The following is a 21,731-nucleotide window of genomic DNA, read 5'->3' as shown; positions in this document are numbered from 1 at the left end:
TGTTGTATGGCTAGTAATAGACCCTGTGATGTTAAAATAAAAAATAACAGTTACGACCATATCAAATTAATGAATTAGTGTAGGAAAGAAGCAAATTAAATATGATTATTACCTTTTGTTGGTTTGACACAAAAGTAATTGATGAACATACTTCTTCACCACCAAGATCATCAATCAAAAGATTCAAAAACCACGTCCATGAATCTTTGTTTTCCACTTCTACCACCGCATATGCAATGAGCAACATTTGATCATTTCCATCTCTTCCAATAGCCGTTATCAGCTCACCACCATACTTTCCTTTCAAAAAGGGCCCATCTAATCCAATTATTGACCTATAACAGACAAAATTGTCTTTGCATGCCTTCAGACAACAGTAAAATCTGTTGAAAATGACCTCGCCCTCATTATTCTCAACATGCACCTTAACTGTAGATCCTGGATTTCTTCCCAAAAACTCATGCGCATAATCATATATCCTCTTATATTGTTCATTAAAGGACCCATCAATGTGATTAGAAGCAATAACTTTGGATCTATAAGCCATACACATATACCTATGTTCCACTTCCTTTGAACTTTTACAAGAATATCTACACCCTTCATCTTAGGATTTTCCCTTATTGATTTCACCAACTTTTTGCTCAACCACTTGGCGTCAAGTAACTTGAGGTTGAACGCCCTGCTGCATGTATGAATGTCATTTTTAGTTCTTAGCTGCCATGATTTTACAGCCTCCATATAACCAATGTACATGGTCCATGGGCATTCTCCTTTTGCACCAAAGCACTTCATCCTCAATTTTCTTTTGTCAATTTTTACAAACTTTATATTCCTCCCATTTTCCAAGACATACCCTTTTACAACATCTAAAATATCTTGTTTTTCTGCAAAAAAGGTCCCAACTTCTCATGTAAAGTCTACCATACTTTTTGGCATAGAAAAAGTACCAAACCTCCCATAACCTTCACTGTCATTAACCTCTTCATCACTATCTGTTGCACTAAGTAATTCCTCAGATTTCCACTCCTCATTTGACAAACCTCTATCATCATGATCATGACATTCAACACTCACATCATCACTGTCATAAAGACTTTCTACTTCTACTTCCACATTACCATCTACATCACCATCTATATCACATTCAACACTCACATCTACTAGCCCCTCTAAGCACTCATTATTTCCATGTACATCACCTTCATCAGTAGATATACTCCAACTACAAAGATCAACTTCATCCTCCATAACTCCTTCACAACATTCAACTCTTGCTCTTCTTCAACCTGATGCAACTCTTGTACGTAACCATGACCTTCAACCTCTACTTGAACACCATCACCAGCTTCTTCACCCTCATGCACCTCTTGTAAGTTACCATCGTCGTCACCATCTTCTTCACCCTCATGCACCTCTTCTAAGTCACCATCACATTCATCATATACTTGAACAACATCACCATCTTGTTCACCCTCATGCACCTCTTCTAAGTCACCATCAACTACACTATCTACTTCAACACCATCACCATCTTCTTGACCCTCATGCACCTCTTGTAAGTCACCATCAACCTCACCATCTACTTCAATACCATCACCATCTTCTTCACCCTTTTTTTGTACTTCACCATTACCTTCAACTTCTCCTTCATCATTAGTAATATATTGAAGCATATGTATGACTTCCGGATGAGAAACAACATGCACAACGTATAAATGAACCTCACCATTAAGCCTAGCTAAGTTAGCCATATGCATGGCACCAGTGTCATCAATCAATTGTTCCAACCTATTTTCTAACACTAAACCCCCTCCTACACAGTACCATAAATCTTTAAAATTATCATATCCATAACTTTTCACTACATTGTCAACCACAAAAAAACTCCACATGTCAGGGTCAAAGGATAAAGTTGTTGTCTCCCCTTCATACTTTAGGGTACCATCATTGATGAACTTTCCTCCATGGTGGAAAACACAGTCAATAGCGTCCTCCATTACGCACAACACAATATAAATATATCTACACACCTGTTATGCAAACATATGACGACAAAAAAAAATTAAAACAATAACAACACGCACTCAGACAAAGTCAAATAACTTTAAACATACATGAGAAACCACCGAAATGCAATCAACAACGCAAACCAAACCATACATCAATGGGGGACCACCGCCGAATATTGTAGTTTCCCAACTATAAAAACAAAGACAATACAGCACAAACACCGACCTTCCTTCAGATTAACCTCCACTCACCACATGCTTCAGCCTCGCACTTCCAACAACATAAGGACCCACACCTCACCTACCGAGACATGAACCTGCGCATGCACTCTCGCGCTTCCAACTAGATGTTCTTCACCCACGAACCCTGGCGCTTCGAATCGAAGAAAGAATGCGATTTTTATCCTCACACTAACCTTAACAATACGAACCCCCAATTTGTTTCCCCAATCTTAGTTGCATTTCTCAATTAAAAGGGGCTGCCCTTAAATTTTTTTCATTTTTCCCACTTTGCCCTTCCTTAAAGCTGATTTCACCTCTGTGCATACAAATTTTTTAATACAAAACTCGTTTTTAATGCCACGTGTGCTTAGTAAATATACTGACCATGCCACGTAACTCATACTTAAACGCTCGTTTGTCCAATTTGACGGCAGGCCTCTAATTACTCCAATTTTATAAAAATAAGGACCCAATTAATACACAGAAAAGAAAGGAGACTTATTTGAAATTTCAAACCAAAATAGGGACCTACCAAGATATTAAACCTTAATTCTAATATACAAACTTAAACATTAGAATACTTTTTACACTTAACTCCATCACATTATATTGTAAAACAATTTGGAATTTATTAGAAAGTTAGAATATGAGACCTCCTTAACTCTACTAATGAAATATATATATATATATATATATATATATATATATATATATATATATATATATATATATAATATTATTTATAAAAAGGTATTTTAGATATATGTCGGTAAGTCTCAAAATATATAGGGGTACATATATAAAATCAAGCGGAGTAGGAGTAGTGTGTTTTTATAGATAAACCAAGAAAAATAAAGTCAAAATATCAAATCAAGAAAAGTAGGAGTATTGTCTCATTTTCTTCTGCATTTATCCTCTTTGTTAATTTCTTCACTTGGTTGGGACATTTTTTCTTTTTTCTTTTGTTTTTGATCCATTGTTATTGGTTGGCTTATTAAATGGTACAAGAGACAACCTCTCATAGGGGCATCAAATGTACCTATGCTGTTACTTCCTCAAAAACCGACAAACATGTACCTTATTAAGTCTGAATAAACCTTATACTAAATTATATTAACATATTCGGAAAAATTTTACATAATTATAAAAAGAATTATTATACCATCCTTTTATCTTTATAGGAAGGTGTAAGAAGAAACGCATGAAGGCGTAAGAAGAAACAATACAGGCCCATTTTCTATCGATTCCAACACTACTTACAAAACCAACCTTACATTTGGTTGTCTTATGTAATGATGTCATCGTAGGTTTCATAAAAGCTTGTTGAAACGTTACACGTTGAATTGCAAAAGAAAAAATTGTATGTAATAAGTTATCACGCTTGTAGTGATGAAAACAAAGCTTGCTTGCAAAACCTAAACAAAGGAGCTTTTCACATTTTCATACTCACATGTTTCTGAAGTTTTATCACGAGATTTTTCTCTCTTTTGCTCTTCTTTACTTTGAATGAGGGTTTTGACATTTAAGCTCTAACTCAACTACCATCTACCTATCTTCTTTTCTCTTTTCAACATTAATCAATGCTACCAACATTACAATCTAATGCCATTTTAACTATAAGCTTTATAGCAAATAATTATTTTCATTTTTCGCCTAAGAAATACTTCCAATAACCAGTTAGTGTTCATAGGCCCAGTCCAACCCACTAAGAAATAGCCGCAGAACCCAATGCCTGATTTTACTTTCTGCACCCCTCGAATTTTCAAATGATCGTTTTGCACTCTGTTAAAGTGACTTCCATAATACGTATTTTTAAAACTTTCCAAAATAAGTTTTCTGGAATTTTCAAAACAAGATTCTTTGAACAAGATTTCCAAAACAAAATTTTTGAAATTTTATTTTTTTGAAACAAAATTTTTAGAATGCATGAAGTGTATTCTAAAATTAGTTTTTCAGAATTATATTTCCAAACAAACTTTCTGGAACACATATAATACCTTCAAGATAAATTTTCCAAAACACTAGGTAAACACATGAAATACATTTTGGAAAGAGCTTTTTAGAATAATTTTTTTTTCATTTTATCTCTTCTTCCTCCTCTGCAATGTTTCTTTCCTCTGCAATGTTGCTCCTCTCTTCTTCCTCTATAGCAGCATGACGATTAAAATGGCAGCAACAACAATGGCAATGGTGGTAATTCTAAAGGTGTTTGAGTCTTTTTGTCTTATTGTGAGGTGTACTTAATAATCGTGGGAGTGCAGAAAGAAGTAGCTTCAAATATTAATTAGATTCCAACCATTTTTCTATTCCATATCACTAAATTAACATAACCACTACCCACCTACCTAATCAATTGAATTTAAAATTGCAACCGTGCAAACAACCATATATAAAACCCACAAACTTATCTTCCTCTTCATCATTGTTCACCATTGTTGATTGGTGTATGCAAAACTAATTTTTAAACTATTAGTTTTATATCATTAACCCAAAAAATGAAATCAAGAGAGAAGAAATGAAAGTGATCATATTCCAAATTACCATGCAATATTACTCTAATCATCATGGAAGGACAAATAGAGTCCAAATGCGTGTTTGTTTCTCCATTTTCGTACAAATTGAAAACAAGCACACTAATTAATTAACCTATACCTACCCCATTTTCCTAAACAAATTGCTATGATATCCCAAGACAAATCTAAGAATGTTGATACCGTTGAATGAGTTTGAACACAACAATACCAAAATCCTTAAATTTGCAAACATACCATAGAAGTTAACCGTTTCCTGTTATTGTTCATGCATGGATGAAGAAGAAGCCATGGCCACCACCCCAAGTTTCTGAAGGTTGAGTTTCACCACAGTGTCCACGAACATCTTCGTATCTTCCTCCGTATTCCCTTCGGGTATGTCTACGACATACGATTCCAATACGATGGTGTAAACCCTACCCTCTTTCCTGAACTCGTTGACCGACGTAACGGAACGGTAGTTTTTGAGTCGGTGCTCGCCACCAACCACCCTAAAGCTCAGCACGTGTTTGTCATCGTCCAAAATCTCGAGTCTCTCGGTGCTCGTCGACGCCGGAAGACCAGAAACAACGGTTACTTCTCTTATGCTTCCGACGCCACCGTCACCTCTCATGTTGCACCCTTTGATGAAGTGCTTGTACTTCTGAGGGCTCTCGAAGCTTCGCACGAACGGCCAAACCGTGCTCGCAGGAGCATCGATGCGGTACGATATTATGGAAGAACATTTGTTGGGACAGTGTTCGAAAAGGTGGTATTGTTTTATCACAGGTTCTAGTTCTGTTTCTTCCTCAGCTGTTAGGCCTTGGACATGGTGCTGGGTTGAAGCCATATGATGTTTTCTTCGTGTTTTGCTGTGAACTTTTAATGTTTCATGCAGAAGGAAGAAGACATGTCAATTATGAGGAAAGACATTGATGATATATACATGGAGATAGATAGGGTAGTGGACAAAATAATCATAGAAAAAACAACACATGAGAATTGAGAATCGATGTGTATGGTTGGTTATTTATAAGGTTTTTGTCTTTTTGTTTTATGATGTATTATATGACACCACAACATCACTTGCTACGTCAGGACCATGCTAAATAATTTCCAGAGAAATTATTTTATTATTGCTTCGGAAGAAAGACAGAAATATGAAGGAAAAAAATTATATATTAGATGGGTAATGATTTTTTTTAGTAAAATATTGAGTTTGAATTATAGTGTGTTGTCTCTAACATTATGTATGTAATATTCTCTTACTTCATATGTAAGTTAGCATTTGCTGGTTGGACCTTAACTTTAGCTATATGAGGAAATGTGTTGTCTCAAACACCATGTATTTTTAATTATTTTTTATTGAATTCGTAGCTTTGTCTTATGGTGATTTGAAGCAGATTCGGTGATGCTTTTGAGGTTTTTTTTTTATAATTTTTTTAATTTAATTTAATTTTTGTTTTGGCCACTAGTATTCATATCAGGGACAGGTTTGTAATAATTGTGCGTCATGTTGACCTTTGCCTTCGCTTTATTTTTTTCCTAAAAGTGATGCATATGTTAGATATGTTAAAAGCATGGAGTACTTTGTTTATTCCGATTATTTAATTATTCCATTTTTTTTAATATAACCTCTATACCTACCCATATAAATAGTAGACAACTAATTATTAGTAGCTTCTTTTTATATATTTTATTTCACAACTGACAATTCTGAAATAGACTAACTCTAGTTCACATTAGTTCAAATCAATTTTGACAACTCCATTTTTCTACCAATAAGAGGAAACTCATATCTTACAAACATCAACCAATTTAAATATAGTGTTTTTAAATGTTATTTAAATCTTAAAGTATGTACTGTATTCGAGTCTTTATGAAAGTTGTGAGACCCCAGAAAACTAACACTAATAATCTCTGTCACATCACCATTAAAACACACGCCACGTCACTGATCTGGGTAATTAAAACCCACTTTGCATCGCATGCACGAGTGCCATGTGTCGAGTGGAAAATTCTGAAATCAGAAGTGGGAGTGCAGGTGTCCGCAGAGGAGACGCTCGTTCGACTGGAATGAGAATGAACAAAAATGATTTTCGAAAAACCCTTCCACTCACCTGCACCACTCATCTTCTTCCTCAGAAAATCAACCTTTCATTTTTCTCCAACTTCTCTCTAGAAACCTTCACCTTCTCTCTACTGTAACTCATCACCTTCTTCTCCGATCACGTTTCAGAACCGTAGGAACGTCCCTCGCACCGTGAGCTTCAGTCCGAACCGAACTGATCCTAGTTCTGTAACCGGTAAGTCGCTCGACTCTGAACGCTTACTTCTGTATTACCTGCAAACTAAGATTCAGTCGCATGCAAGGGTATAAACTGAGTTCTCTGAGTTTTCTTTTGGTTAGACTTAGTTGAAGAGCGTAAGAAAGATCGTGGAGAGTAGAAAGCCATAGTTGGGCAAGTCCAAGTTATACTGTTAGACGAACACTACTATCCAGGTAAGGGAAGCTTAGTAATTTAATTTATACTTGTATGTTGTATGTAAACATGATATGAACGGAAAGTGTGAAATGTATGTCGGTTGAGTATGCATGGTCGAACGTCGCTGTACTGAATGAATATGATATATGTTGGTTGAAATGTATGATATGGGTGATACGTATGATTATGAAATATACATGCTTAGAAACGAGCGAATGTAAGTGAAACTTGAATATCAACTTCCCTACGACAACGTATGTCTAACATTAAACGGTTATCGACCGTTTGGTGTTATAGTAAACTTCTTTGGATTGGAATACTTTCATTTGGGAAGGATTCTGGTAGAGTATGAGCTATGTAGGTCTTTTATTTTGAGCTCATAATGAGCAGTGTCGACCTTACTCATAGTAATCGTATTGGGTAGTGCTCGGTCTTACACTAAGCGCTCTTACTCTTTTCTGGAAAAGTCTTGGATAATACAGATCATCTATCTGTGTCGACCTACTGTGTCGATCACTCTTGCGACTAACAGATCATCCATCTGTGTCGACCTACTGTGTCGATCACCCTTGTGACTACAGATCATCTATCTGTGTCGACCTACTGTGTCGATCACTCTTGCGACTAACAGATCATCCATCTGTGTCGACCTACTGTGTCGATCACCCTTGTGACTACAGATCATCTATCTGTGTCGACCTACTGTGTCGATCACCCTTGTGACTACAGATCATCTATCTGTGTCGACCTACTGTGTCGATCACCCTTGTGACTACAGATCATCTATCTGTGTCGACCTACTGTGTCGATCACCCTTGAGAATCACAGATCATTCATCAGTGTCGACCGACAGTGTCGAGTAACCTTGATTAATACAGGTCGTCCATCTATTTGGTAATTGGTTCTAATCTGTTTTGGAATAGAGTAAATTCTTCGGTCTTGTTCTCCACGGTTGCCCTCATTATGAAGGGGGCTGAACGTTCATCTCTTTAAGAAAGTGGAACATAGAATGAGAATGTGAATAAAAGGAAGTATTAAGGTGTGCGAGCACTATGAGAAGTGAAATTATGATTTTGGTATTTGAACGAGTGTCCCAAGGAGGGACGACTCTTAATTCTATATCGGATATTGATTTGGTAAAGTATGACTGTGGATAAGTTAAGACTCGCTGTCCATCCTGATGTTCCGTGATACGCCTCTTCAAGTAGAAGGGGGTATTCATGTGTGGGAACGGCAGGAGGTCCTTAGTCCATAAGTTAACATGGGCGACGTAAGAACGGACTTACCTCGAGTGGCAGCTGTTTGGTGTATCCCAGTTACTACATCACTCGGGTGCAAGGACGCTTGTAACTACACAGATTCATACAGTCCGGACGGTCGGTCTAGTATTGATATATTCATGTGTTGATTGATGTGTATGTATATGTGTTGATCGTGTGTTTGTTTGAATATAACTGATGAAGTATGAATTTAAATTACGTAAGCTTACCCTTTCGTCCTTCTTTGTGTTGTCGATCGTCATTGTACGTCCGTCCTGTCTATGCAATGATCATCCGTGTGGATGTGAGCAGAGGGCGAGGTGTTATTAGAAGAAACATTGGAAGAGGAGAATCTGGAGGAAGCAACTCTTGTAGATGTTGAAGTGAAGTGCGAACAGTAGATGTTCGGTTAACTTTTAGATTAGATGCTTCTTTGTATTTGATTTTTGGGATCGACCTTTATATTTTTGGTCGTTCGGTATGTATCCATACTTTGTAACCGTAGGGTCGGGTGCGATTTATGTCGAGCGTGTTTTTCTTATTTAATTTTTTTTGTAAGGCCGTTCGACCTAAAACTCTGCTTCCGTTAAATTAAGACTGAATTTTTATCATTAAGTGTAATTAATTCTGATTATGGTTATTACTGTATTTTGGGATGTTACATTAGTGGTATCAGAGCAGTTTTGTTCTCTTAAAAGGACGCTGTAGGTTATGAGTGCATTGCGTTTTTGCTGTGTGCTTGTTGTATGTTTAATGAGTTAATTTTATTTTAACTCTTGAACGTAACTAACGCTCGTTTTTCTCTGTGTCCAGAGAATCAATGGCACCTAGATTGCCTCCCCCTCCTCAACCGAATGAACCTGATGCTTCCAACAACTCTAGATTGTTGGAGAACGTCATTGAGAGACTCCAACAACAAAATACCACCCTCATGGAACAAAACGCCACACTGATGCAGCAAAACCAAGCTGCTATGCAGAGTCTGGAGGCATCTCGTACAAATTCTGAGACCACGCAGAGACAGTTAATGGAGATACTTGCAGCAACTAGAGGTGCGTCTGGAGCATCCTCTTCAAACGCTGCTCAACCAAATGCTGAATGGAGTTTGGAGAGTTTTCTCCAACATCATCCGGTCAAGTTCAGTGGGAAAGGTTTTCCGGATGAAGCGGATCAGTGGCTGAGAGATATGGAGAGAATTTTCAACGCCAAGAGATGTCCGGATGAAAACCGCTTGGCGTATACGGAGTACTTGCTGACTGGGGAAGCAAGCCACTGGTGGGCGAGCGCCAGAGCTATTCTAACGGACGCTCATCAGCCGATTACTTGGGAAGTGTTCAGAAGCAAGTTCTATGAAGAGTACTTCCCTGACAGCGTCCGTTTTGCAAAGGAGGTTGAGTTTTTACAGCTGGTTCAAGGGGGAATGTCCGTTTCTGAATATACCAACAAGTTCAAGCACCTTATTCGGTTTAATACACTGGCCACCAGTGGAGAGTGGCAGTGTAGGAAGTTTGAGAACGGTTTAAGGAGTGATTTGAAGGTGATGATTTCAAGCCTGTGCATAAGAACGTTTCCTGCCATGGTTGAGAGGGCCAAGGTGTTGGAGAAGAACATGGCGGAAGCGGAACGGCATAAGAAACAGCAAACAGCAAGGGGGCCGATTGTCTCAAGGGGAAACGTGAATCAGAGAGGATCCCCTTATGCTCGTCCAGCAGTTAACGCGAGTGGATCTCAAGCCTTGGTCCCTACTGGACAGTCTGGGCAGCAAGGTAGCGTTGTATGTTTCAAGTGTGGAGGGCCACATTATCGATCGTCATGTCCTCAGCTAGTTGGAGTGAAATATTGCACTCGGTGTAGGCGAAATGGCCATCTGGAGAACGAGTGCAACATGGGCGGACGCGCAGTAATGAGGCCGCCGAACGCTGGGAGAAATCAGCAGGGAAGAGGTGGTCGAGCCCAAGCTACTGGACGGGTGTATGCAATCACTGGAGCGGAGGCAGCGAGCTCAGGTACGCTCGTCACTGGTACCTGCCTAGTTCATGGAATACCTTGCTGTGTGTTATTTGATTCTGGGGCGACGCACTCCTTCATATCGAAGGCATGTGTTGAAAAGCTGGGGATTGTGGAGAGAGATATGCAGTTCGACTTGGTGGTATCAACACCAGCGGCTGGAGAGCTTAGGACATCTACCGTATGCATTAGATGTCCTATTGTGGTTGAGGGGCATAGTTATAAGGTGAATTTAATCTGTTTACCTTTGAAGGACTTGGAAATCATTCTAGGGATGGATTGGTTGGCTGTCAACCACATTCTCATAGATTGTGGCAATAAGGAGTTAGTATTTCCGGACGTAGATGAAGAATGCGTAGGTGTGACGCTCGGTCAACTGAAAGAAGATATTATGGAGGGCGCGTCTTGCTTTTTGATCATGACGCATGAGGACCAAGAGCTGGGAGAGTTGAGGCAAGAACAGGCGTCCGTTGTTGACGGTAAAGAACGAACGTCCATTTTAGAGGAATTCCAGGACGTTTTTCCAGAAGAAATACCAGGGTTACCTCCTGTGCGGGAGATTGAATTCACCATTGACCTGGTGACCACAACAGCCCCTATATCTGTTCAACCGTACCGTATGGCGCCTGCAGAGTTGGTTGAACTCAAAAAGCAGATTGAAGAGCTAATGGAGAAGCAATTCATAAGACCGAGCGTATCACCCTGGGGAGCGCCTGTACTCTTAGTGAAGAAGAAGGATGGCAGCTCTCGTTTATGTATAGACTACAGGCAATTGAACAAGCTGACCATCAAGAACAAATACCCGTTGCCAAGGATTGATGACTTATTGGATCAACTGCATGGGGCAACGGTGTTCTCTAAGATTGATTTGCGTTCGGGATATCACCAAATCAGGGTGAAGGAGGACGACATCCAGAAGACTGCTTTCAGGTCGCGTTATGGACACTACGAGTATGTAGTGATGCCATTTGGAGTAACGAACGCTCCTGCAGTGTTCATGGATTATATGAATCGCATCTTCCGGCCATACTTGGACAAGTTTGTGGTCGTTTTTATAGATGATATTCTCATCTATTCTAGGACACAAGCCGAGCATGAAGAACACTTGAGGGCAGTGCTGAACGTGTTGAGGGAAAAGGAATTGTATGCAAAACTGTCCAAGTGTGAATTTTGGATGAAGGAGGTACAATTTTTGGGCCATGTGGTCTCGGCTGAAGGTATTTCAGTGGATCCATCTAAGGTGCGAGCAGTGCTGGATTGGAAGAGCCCGCGATCGGTCACGGAAGTGAGGAGTTTTGTTGGACTTGCGGGCTACTATAGACGATTCATAGAGGGATTCGCCAAGGTAGTGGCTCCGCTTACCCGGTTGACTAGAAAGGACCAGCCGTTCGCTTGGACCGACTTGTGTGAGGAGCGTTTCCAGGAGTTGAAAGTGAAGTTGACGAGCGCTCCTGTATTAATCATTCCGGACACGTCCAGGCCTTTTGAAGTCTACTGTGACGCGTCTCACCAAGGTTTGGGCTGTGTGCTTATGCAAGAGAGACGAGCGGTAGCGTACGCGTCTCGTCAGTTGAAGATTCACGAGCGCAATTATCCAACGCACGACCTGGAATTGGCAGCGGTCGTTTTTGCACTAAAGATTTGGAGGCACTACTTGTACGGATCTACATTCCAAGTCTTTAGTGATCACAAGAGCCTCAAGTACTTATTTGATCAGAAGGAATTGAACATGAGGCAGAGACGTTGGTTAGAGTTCTTAAAAGACTATGAGTTTGAGTTGCTCTATCATCCTGGGAAGGCCAATGTAGTGGCGGACGCTCTAAGCAGGAAGGCAGTGCATGTCTCGGTTATGATGGTGAAAGAGTTAAGTTTAGTGGAGAGTTTCAGAGATCTAAGGTTACAGTTCGAATTAGAACCGAAAAGCATCAAGTGTTGTAGCCTTAGCATATCTAGTGATGTGTTTGATCGGATTTGGATGAAGCAACGCGAGGATGAAGAGCTGGTAAAAATCTTAAGCGCGCTCGGTACGGATCAAGCTAAGTGGTTCAATACGGGAACGGACAGCATGTTGCGTTACATGGGCAGAACGTGCGTTCCTAATGATGGCGAACTGAAGAGGATTATTCTGGAGGAAGGTCATCATAGTCGTCTTAGTATGCACCCTGGCATGACTAAGATGTATCAAGACCTCCGGAAATCGTTTTGGTGGCCTGGAATGAAGAGTGATGTCGCTCGTTTCGTGGCATCATGTCTAACCTGTCAACGAGCGAAGGCAGAATATCAAAGACCTGGCGGATTGCTTCAACAGTTGGAAATTCCCGAATGGAAGTGGGATAGCATATCCATGGATTTCGTGACCCACCTACCACGTACGGTCAGAAATCATGACTCAATTTGGGTGATTGTGGATCGACTGACGAAGAGCGCCCATTTTCTGGCAGTAAATTTAAAGATGTCGATGACCAATCTGGCCAAGCTATACATTCAGGAAATTGTTCGTCTGCATGGAGTGCCGTCGAGCATAATTTCTGACCGAGACACGAGGTTCACATCTCGGTTTTGGCAATCCTTACAAGGAGAGTTGGGAAGCAAATTGCAAATGAGTTCAGCCTACCACCCTCAGACGGACGGCCAGTCCGAGCGAACCATCCAAACGCTAGAAGACTTACTGAGGACGTGTGTCCTAGATCACTTAGGAGCTTGGGATGAAGTGTTGCCGCTGGTGGAGTTCACGTATAACAACAGTTTCCAGGCGAGCATTGGAATGGCACCATTTGAAGCACTTTATGGGAGGAAGTGCCGAACGCCACTTTGTTGGTTCAAGGAAGGAGAGAACGTGCTAACCGGACCCGAACTTATCCAACAGACGACCGAGAAAGTGAAGTTAATCCAGGAGAGGTTGAAGACGTCGAGGAGCAGGCAGAAGTCCTATGCCGACAAGAGAAGAAGGCCGTTAGAATTTCAAGTTGGTGATCACGTATTCCTTAGACTAAATCCAACCACAGGGGTTGGCAGAGCTATGCGACCAAAGAAATTATCCCCGAAGTTCGTCGGACCCTATCAAATTCTGAGGAAAATCGGACCAGTGGCTTACGAACTTGCATTACCGCCTCAACTGTCGAACCTTCACCCTGTATTCCACGTTTCCCAACTTCGGAAGTATGTAGCAAACCCATCACACGTACTGGAGTTAGAAGACGTTCAACTTCGTCCCGATCGAACGCTGGAGTTGCAACCAGTCCATGTAGAAGATAGCCGCACCAAGTACTACAAAGGAAAGGCAGTTCGTCTAGTTAAAATGGTGTGGGACGCGAAGACTGGTGACTCAACTTGGGAAGTGGAGAGTGCAATGAGGGACTTGTATCCCCACTTATTTACGGGTAAGTTTTAAATTTTCGAGGACGAAAATTTTTGTAGTTAGGGAGAATGTGAGACCCCAGAAAACTAACACTAATAATCTCTGTCACATCACCATTAAAACACACGCCACGTCACTGATCTGGGTAATTAAAACCCACTTTGCATCGCATGCACGAGTGCCATGTGTCGAGTGGAAAATTCTGAAATCAGAAGTGGGAGTGCAGGTGTCCGCAGAGGAGACGCTCGTTCGAATGGAATGAGAATGAACAAAAATGATTTTCGAAAAACCCTTCCACTCACCTGCACCACTCATCTTCTTCCTCAGAAAATCAACCTTTCATTTTTCTCCAACTTCTCTCTAGAAACCTTCACCTTCTCTCTACTGTAACTCATCACCTTCTTCTCCGATCACGTTTCAGAACCGTAGGAACGTCCCTCGCACCGTGAGCTTCAGTCCGAACCGAACTGATCCTAGTTCTGTAACCGGTAAGTCGCTCGACTCTGAACGCTTACTTCTGTATTACCTGCAAACTAAGATTCAGTCGCATGCAAGGGTATAAACTGAGTTCTCTGAGTTTTCTTTTGGTTAGACTTAGTTGAAGAGCGTAAGAAAGATCGTGGAGAGTAGAAAGCCATAGTTGGGCAAGTCCAAGTTATACTGTTAGACGAACACTACTATCCAGGTAAGGGAAGCTTAGTAATTTAATTTATACTTGTATGTTGTATGTAAACATGATATGAACGGAAAGTGTGAAATGTATGTCGGTTGAGTATGCATGGTCGAACGTCGCTGTACTGAATGAATATGATATATGTTGGTTGAAATGTATGATATGGGTGATACGTATGATTATGAAATATACATGCTTAGAAACGAGCGAATGTAAGTGAAACTTGAATATCAACTTCCCTACGACAACGTATGTCTAACATTAAACGGTTATCGACCGTTTGGTGTTATAGTAAACTTCTTTGGATTGGAATACTTTCATTTGGGAAGGATTCTGGTAGAGTATGAGCTATGTAGGTCTTTTATTTTGAGCTCATAATGAGCAGTGTCGACCTTACTCATAGTAATCGTATTGGGTAGTGCTCGGTCTTACACTAAGCGCTCTTACTCTTTTCTGGAAAAGTCTTGGATAATACAGATCATCTATCTGTGTCGACCTACTGTGTCGATCACTCTTGCGACTAACAGATCATCCATCTGTGTCGACCTACTGTGTCGATCACCCTTGTGACTACAGATCATCTATCTGTGTCGACCTACTGTGTCGATCACTCTTGCGACTAACAGATCATCCATCTGTGTCGACCTACTGTGTCGATCACCCTTGTGACTACAGATCATCTATCTGTGTCGACCTACTGTGTCGATCACCCTTGTGACTACAGATCATCTATCTGTGTCGACCTACTGTGTCGATCACCCTTGTGACTACAGATCATCTATCTGTGTCGACCTACTGTGTCGATCACCCTTGAGAATCACAGATCATTCATCAGTGTCGACCGACAGTGTCGAGTAACCTTGATTAATACAGGTCGTCCATCTATTTGGTAATTGGTTCTAATCTGTTTTGGAATAGAGTAAATTCTTCGGTCTTGTTCTCCACGGTTGCCCTCATTATGAAGGGGGCTGAACGTTCATCTCTTTAAGAAAGTGGAACATAGAATGAGAATGTGAATAAAAGGAAGTATTAAGGTGTGCGAGCACTATGAGAAGTGAAATTATGATTTTGGTATTTGAACGAGTGTCCCAAGGAGGGACGACTCTTAATTCTATATCGGATATTGATTTGGTAAAGTATGACTGTGGATAAGTTAAGACTCGCTGTCCATCCTGATGTTCCGTGATACGCCTCTTCAAGTAGAAGGGGGTATTCATGTGTGAGAACGGCAGGAGGTCCTTAGTCCATAAGTTAACATGGGCGACGGAAGAACGGACTTACCTCGAGTGGCAGCTGTTTGGTGTATCCCAGTTACTACATCACTCGGGTGCAAGGACGCTTGTAACTACACAGATTCATACAGTCCGGACGGTCGGTCTAGTATTGATATATTCATGTGTTGATTGATGTGTATGTATATGTGTTGATCGTGTGTTTGTTTGAATATAACTGATGAAGTATGAATTTAAATTACGTAAGCTTACCCTTTCGTCCTTCTTTGTGTTGTCGATCGTCATTGTACGTCCGTCCTGTCTATGCAATGATCATCCGTGTGGATGTGAGCAGAGGGCGAGGTGTTATTAGAAGAAACATTGGAAGAGGAGAATCTGGAGGAAGCAACTCTTGTAGATGTTGAAGTGAAGTGCGAACAGTAGATGTTCGGTTAACTTTTAGATTAGATGCTTCTTTGTATTTGATTTTTGGGATCGACCTTTATATTTTTGGTCGTTCGGTATGTATCCATACTTTGTAACCGTAGGGTCGGGTGCGATTTATGTCTAGCGTGTTTTTCTTATTTAATTTTTTTTGTAAGGCCGTTCGACCTAAAACTCTGCTTCCGTTAAATTAAGACTGAATTTTTATCATTAAGTGTAATTAATTCTGATTATGGTTATTACTGTATTTTGGGATGTTACAAAAGTTTTTTAACCTAATTGTTGAATATTAAAAAATCAATTTTTTTAACTATAGAAATATATATTGAATACATAATGCTCTAGATCTTGAGAATACATAAGATGTGAAAACCCTATTATAATATGTAATTTATTCCACATTCAAAATAACCGTGTTTGGATTTTAGTTAACACACCCATTAAAAACAAAACTCATTATAAACTTCAATTGACCTTAAAGCTACAATTTTTCTTTGACCCAATTAATTTTAACTATATAATAATCCAAATTCACCCCAATATATCATGTGAATGTTGATAAGATAAACCATGAGTTATGTGAAAGTTGATAGTAAAAGTTTGAGTGAAGTGTTTAGTTTGGAGAGGGGAGAAGTGAGAAAAGGTAGAAAGATTGAGAAATCATGTGAGAAACTCTAATCCTCGTGATCTATAGCTTCACTTTGCAGGATTGTCCAACTCTCATGGACCCACTTTTGGCTTCAATACTCAAACAAGAGAGAGTGATTGATCTGAATTCTCAAAGGGTTTGAATCATTGGGGAGTTTCTTCCATGCAAAGGTTTTGCATGTGTGTCGCCACCTGTTTGCACAAATGTCACCACCAGAGTTGCAGAAAACTGACCATAATTAAATTGCTTCAAAGCAAAACCATCTATATCAGTATATCAGCTTTGGTCTATACATATAATGAGTTCTCTGGTTTTCATTTTACAGAATATTCAAATTTTGTATTTACTCAGCAACTAGGGTATGGTTGGTTTATCATTCCAACCTTATTGAAATAGACATTTTCCACTTTCCAATAAGAATAAAGTAGATTGAAAATGCTGTTGCACACACACTCATTATAAAGATTAAAATCATATTTGGATAATTAATTTGAGAGTTTTTAAAAGGGATATATTTATTAATGTTGAAATACTTTTAAAATTGTAAATATTTATTTAGGTGAAAATAGTTACTCTATTCTTATTTTTTAAGATTAAATTGCCTAGTTTATTTGGATTCAGATAAGTGATTAACTTACCTCATAGTGTACATTTATAAACTTTAAAATAATCCTTACAATTAATACTTCTCATACTATCTTTATGTATAGTATTTTACTAATTCAATTAAAAGTATTTTAGTCTATGAATGGAATCATACAACAAATATGTAACATCCCAAAAATACAGTAATAAACTATATAAGAGAATAATTACATTTAATAATATTTCAGTTCAGTCTTACACTAAGAAAACATATGGTTATGGTCGAACGGCCTTACAGAAAGGTTACAACTGAAATGTACAAAATAAACCAAAACTGACCGAACGGTTTACAAAAGTATATACCGAACGACCAATTACAATCAAAAGAGAAGGTGATCAAACGACCACCTTACTATAACTAGACTACTGATCGAACGTGCTATTATTCGGTCTTCACTTCTACCTCTACCAAATTTTCTTCTTCCAGCGCTTCTTCCAGCAGCTCGTCGCCTTCTGCTCACATCCACGCGGATGATCATTGCAATGACAAGGACGGACGTACAAGACAAGACATGACAAGAAAACACAGGGTAAGCTTATGTAATTTAATTCATGCAAAAACATACATTTCAACCAATTCAACACACAATGTACATTTCATCATACATATCATACGAAGCCTATTACTAGACTGACTGTCCGGACTGTATGAAATCTATGTAGCTACGACATTCGTGCACCAGGGTGATGTAGTAACTGGAATACCCTCATCAGCTGCCACCCTAGGTTAGTCCTATCTGTCCAAAGTAACCCTAAGGACTAGGACCTCCTGCCGTTTCCACACATGACCTACTCCCTTCTACGTGAGGACGAGCACTCACGGAACATCAGGATGAATCGACAGCTTAGCATTACCACAATCATACTTTACCAAATTCCAATATTCAGCCAAGAGTCGTTCCGCCATGGAACGCTCGTTCAAATCCACAACATTCCATTCATCTCATATTTTCTTCATCTTTTATTATTAACTTTCTCAAATTCATCTTTCATTACCCATTTGTTAAATTCCATATTTGTTCAAGGATTCTTAAGAATACCCGATACCGAACGTTCAATTCTCACTTAGAATCGAGGATTAACACTTGGAACGAGACAGAGAAGTCTCCCGTTCCCGAATAGAATAAGACCAAGAGGGTTACTGTCAGTTTGAGAAAGAAACCGAGTACCAATATATATATCACAAGAACGAATGTTACTTATAACATGAATCAGTTAAATGAACTGACTCTCGTGAGCTCAAATCAACACTTCAAGGAACATGTCAAGTACTAAGGCTCTGGACCGGGATCAATGAATGTAGACACGTCAAGACGTTTAAAGAATCTTACTTAGAATAATTTTCATACAGGAACCTAATGCCAGTCATTGACCGAACATGGTAGAGGGAAATTCTACTGAAGTTGGACGAACGCTATTTTCATCAAGATAGATCATACCATAACCGAGTACAAGCGCTTGGTATAAGACCCAACACTACTCATTTCGAGAGCTTGGTGTGAGACCGAGCAATATTAAACTTATAATAAAAAGATTAATAAATATAATAAGATACTATTGAAATTGTGTTTAAGAATAACTAAAATATACGAATACATATATTTACAAAATTTAAGCTTATCACCGAATACTCAGATGCAACTACGCTTGGCCGAACGCTCAAGCATAGTATTACCACACGAAGACGCTCGTCCTCAACTAGAATTCTTTCCAAATGAAAGAATCCAATTTCAACTAAGGTTACTAATATTACCGAACGGTCAATGACCGTTCAGTGACGAACGTACATTATCATAGGAAAAATTTATATCCAGGATTCATTTATCTTCAACTCATTTCTCAATACATAATTTCATAACTTTATAAATTCATATCATAATCAATTTGCACACTTCATACAATCCATAACATAGTAAATAATCATATTCCATATAACCAAGCATATCAGCATTCATACTTTATATACATTCAACCACTCAACAACATGCATTCACTTTTAACGAACATACAATTAAATTAAATAAGCTTCCCTTACCTCTTAAGGTAGCCGAACATTCCCAGATACAGACTAGGGTTCTCCTTCTAACAGAGGCCTTAACGTTCTACAGCACGTTCTAAGAACTAAAACCAACATAAAACCAGAAAGATACTCAGAATGATAGGATCAGCTCATGTAACCAAGAATCTGGGTTTGCATGTTACAGAAAACACACAAATGGAGGGAGAATGAACTTACCAGTTCAGAATCCTAAACTGATCGGTTCAAACGATCGTCCTCTACACCGGAAAAGTAGAACTGGTGCCTGAATGGTGATTGGAGAAGAGAAGAGGTGAGAATCGATAGAGAGAAGGAAAAACTTTTTAGAGAGAAGAAAGAAAAATGAGAAGTTCAGAGTTTTGGGGAAGAAGGGTGCATGCAGAAAGAGTGGGACGGGATTTTTTAGAAAAATCAGTTTTGCTTCTCACGTTAAAACAAACGTCCGCTCATCTGCTGACACCTGCCTTCCACTATCTGATTTTCAAATCCTCGTTGCTTGACACCTGGCGTCCGTTCAGAAAGGTTTTGAGTACGTTTTTAATGAGGTCTGACAAAATAGATGTAATTTTAATTTAGATATTAACATAAATAAGAAGAGAGGAAGTAAAAAACTTGTTTTAAGTCTAAAAAAAGCATATTTGATCCCTGCAAAATTTATTTTAACAAGTGATCAGATTTATTGCTTTTTTTATATAAATGAAACTTCTAGTGATGCACCAACACGTGAAATATAAATGACCCCAAACTAATAGAAGAGCACTAATGAGGACAATAATTAAGGTGAGAAGTTGTGAGAAATTCAAGAAAAGCTATGTTGAAACGACAGACACTGACACTTTCTCATTAATAAACGCATCATTGGACTCATTTGTGCATGTTTTTTTGCATTTGTCTATTCCTTCATGTAGGAATTTTACTATTATTTCACTTTTATTAACATAATCTATATTATGAAAATGAATATTGAAGGTTCTGGAATTGGGAAGCAACCTAAGCTTTGTAAGTTACAAATAGAATAAAAAAAATTAAACATGAGTTTATATATATATAAAAGATATTTTTATTGGTAAGAGGTTTTTTGGAATGATACCAAAAATAAATTCGTGAGAATTTGATTCAAAGCAAACAATATCTTACCAATATAGAGATCTATATGTATGTGTGTTGTCTCTTCCAACACTTTGATGATTCCAATGATTGCATATCGATATTTGTGGAATGTAAATGTTAATTATTATCTCCATTCATTAATAAATAAATATTAGCAAGACCACATTTTATATAATATATGATCAAGATGATTATATTTTCTAAACGTTAACAAAATTATTATATATATTTTAGATAGTTTTCAAACTCTCCCAACCATGATTGGAGTTAATTATTAGAAGTTGCAAGTTTTTTTTTTCTTTTGTCTTCACTTTTACTCAATTTTTCCATTACTTTTTGTTTTCAGCTTTACCTGTTTCATGTGATTTTGTTTCAATAAAAATGTTAATGCTCTTCAAATTGATGAAATAATTCAATTAAATGGGTATAAAATATGAATTAGATTAATGAAATTTAGATCGAGAATACATGGGCCTACAGTCCACCAATAAATACATTACTCCAACGCGCATTAATATTAACATATAATTTGAAAAATGAAAAACAAAATGTATTAATTTATAATACATAGTCAATGTATACTAGAATATTTTCATTACTGTAAGGTATATTAAACCCATAAGTGAGACGAAATAGAAATACCAGATATTACTTTTACTAGTTTAACTATATTTTATAAATAAATAATTTAGAATTAACAAATTCACTATAAATATATCATTACTAACTTAATAAGTCAAAATTAACAAATCTCCAATTACAATTATGTTTTTTCACTCTCGACTTACTAATTTTCCAAGTAACTGTTACTTTTCCAAGTAACTATTACCCGTCAACAAGGTATCATATAAAATGTAATGGAGTCCAAACACATTAAATGTTATATCAATATAGACAAAATTTAATCCTGTTTCTTATTTAAAATTTAAATAAAAACAAAATTAATTAATTTTCCTACATTATTAAAAGGTATCAGTGTATTTTTGTTTTCTAAAATTTATTTTATTAAAACATAACATCGAAAGTAAAAAAGTATAGTTAAAATGTAAGCTTAATTAATTAAAAATATTTATGAAATGATACATATCATTAAAAAAAGAAAATAAT

The 21,731-nt window shown here is 38.2% G+C and overlaps 1 protein-coding gene across 1 annotated transcript; it reads right to left on the bottom strand.

Moving 5' to 3' along the window:
* Positions 1-4,764: 4,764 nt before the first annotated feature.
* LOC108337004 (abscisic acid receptor PYL2) lies at positions 4,765-5,733 on the bottom strand. Its single transcript, XM_017573442.2, has one exon. The coding sequence runs from the start codon at positions 5,592-5,594 to the stop codon at positions 5,025-5,027; it is 570 nt and encodes a 189-aa protein (XP_017428931.1). The 5' UTR covers positions 5,595-5,733; the 3' UTR covers positions 4,765-5,024.
* Positions 5,734-21,731: the final 15,998 nt, after the last annotated feature.

The sequence above is a fragment of the Vigna angularis genome, chromosome 7 (assembly GCF_016808095.1).
Source record: "Vigna angularis cultivar LongXiaoDou No.4 chromosome 7, ASM1680809v1, whole genome shotgun sequence".
Classification (NCBI taxonomy): Eukaryota; Viridiplantae; Streptophyta; class Magnoliopsida; order Fabales; family Fabaceae; genus Vigna; species Vigna angularis.
This window is presented reverse-complemented; position numbering and strand designations above follow the sequence as displayed.

Coding starts and splice junctions, on each gene's coding strand:
- LOC108337004 (XM_017573442.2), bottom strand. CDS start 5,594: ATGGCTTCAACCCAGCACCATGTCCAAGGCCTAACAGCTGAGGAAGAA.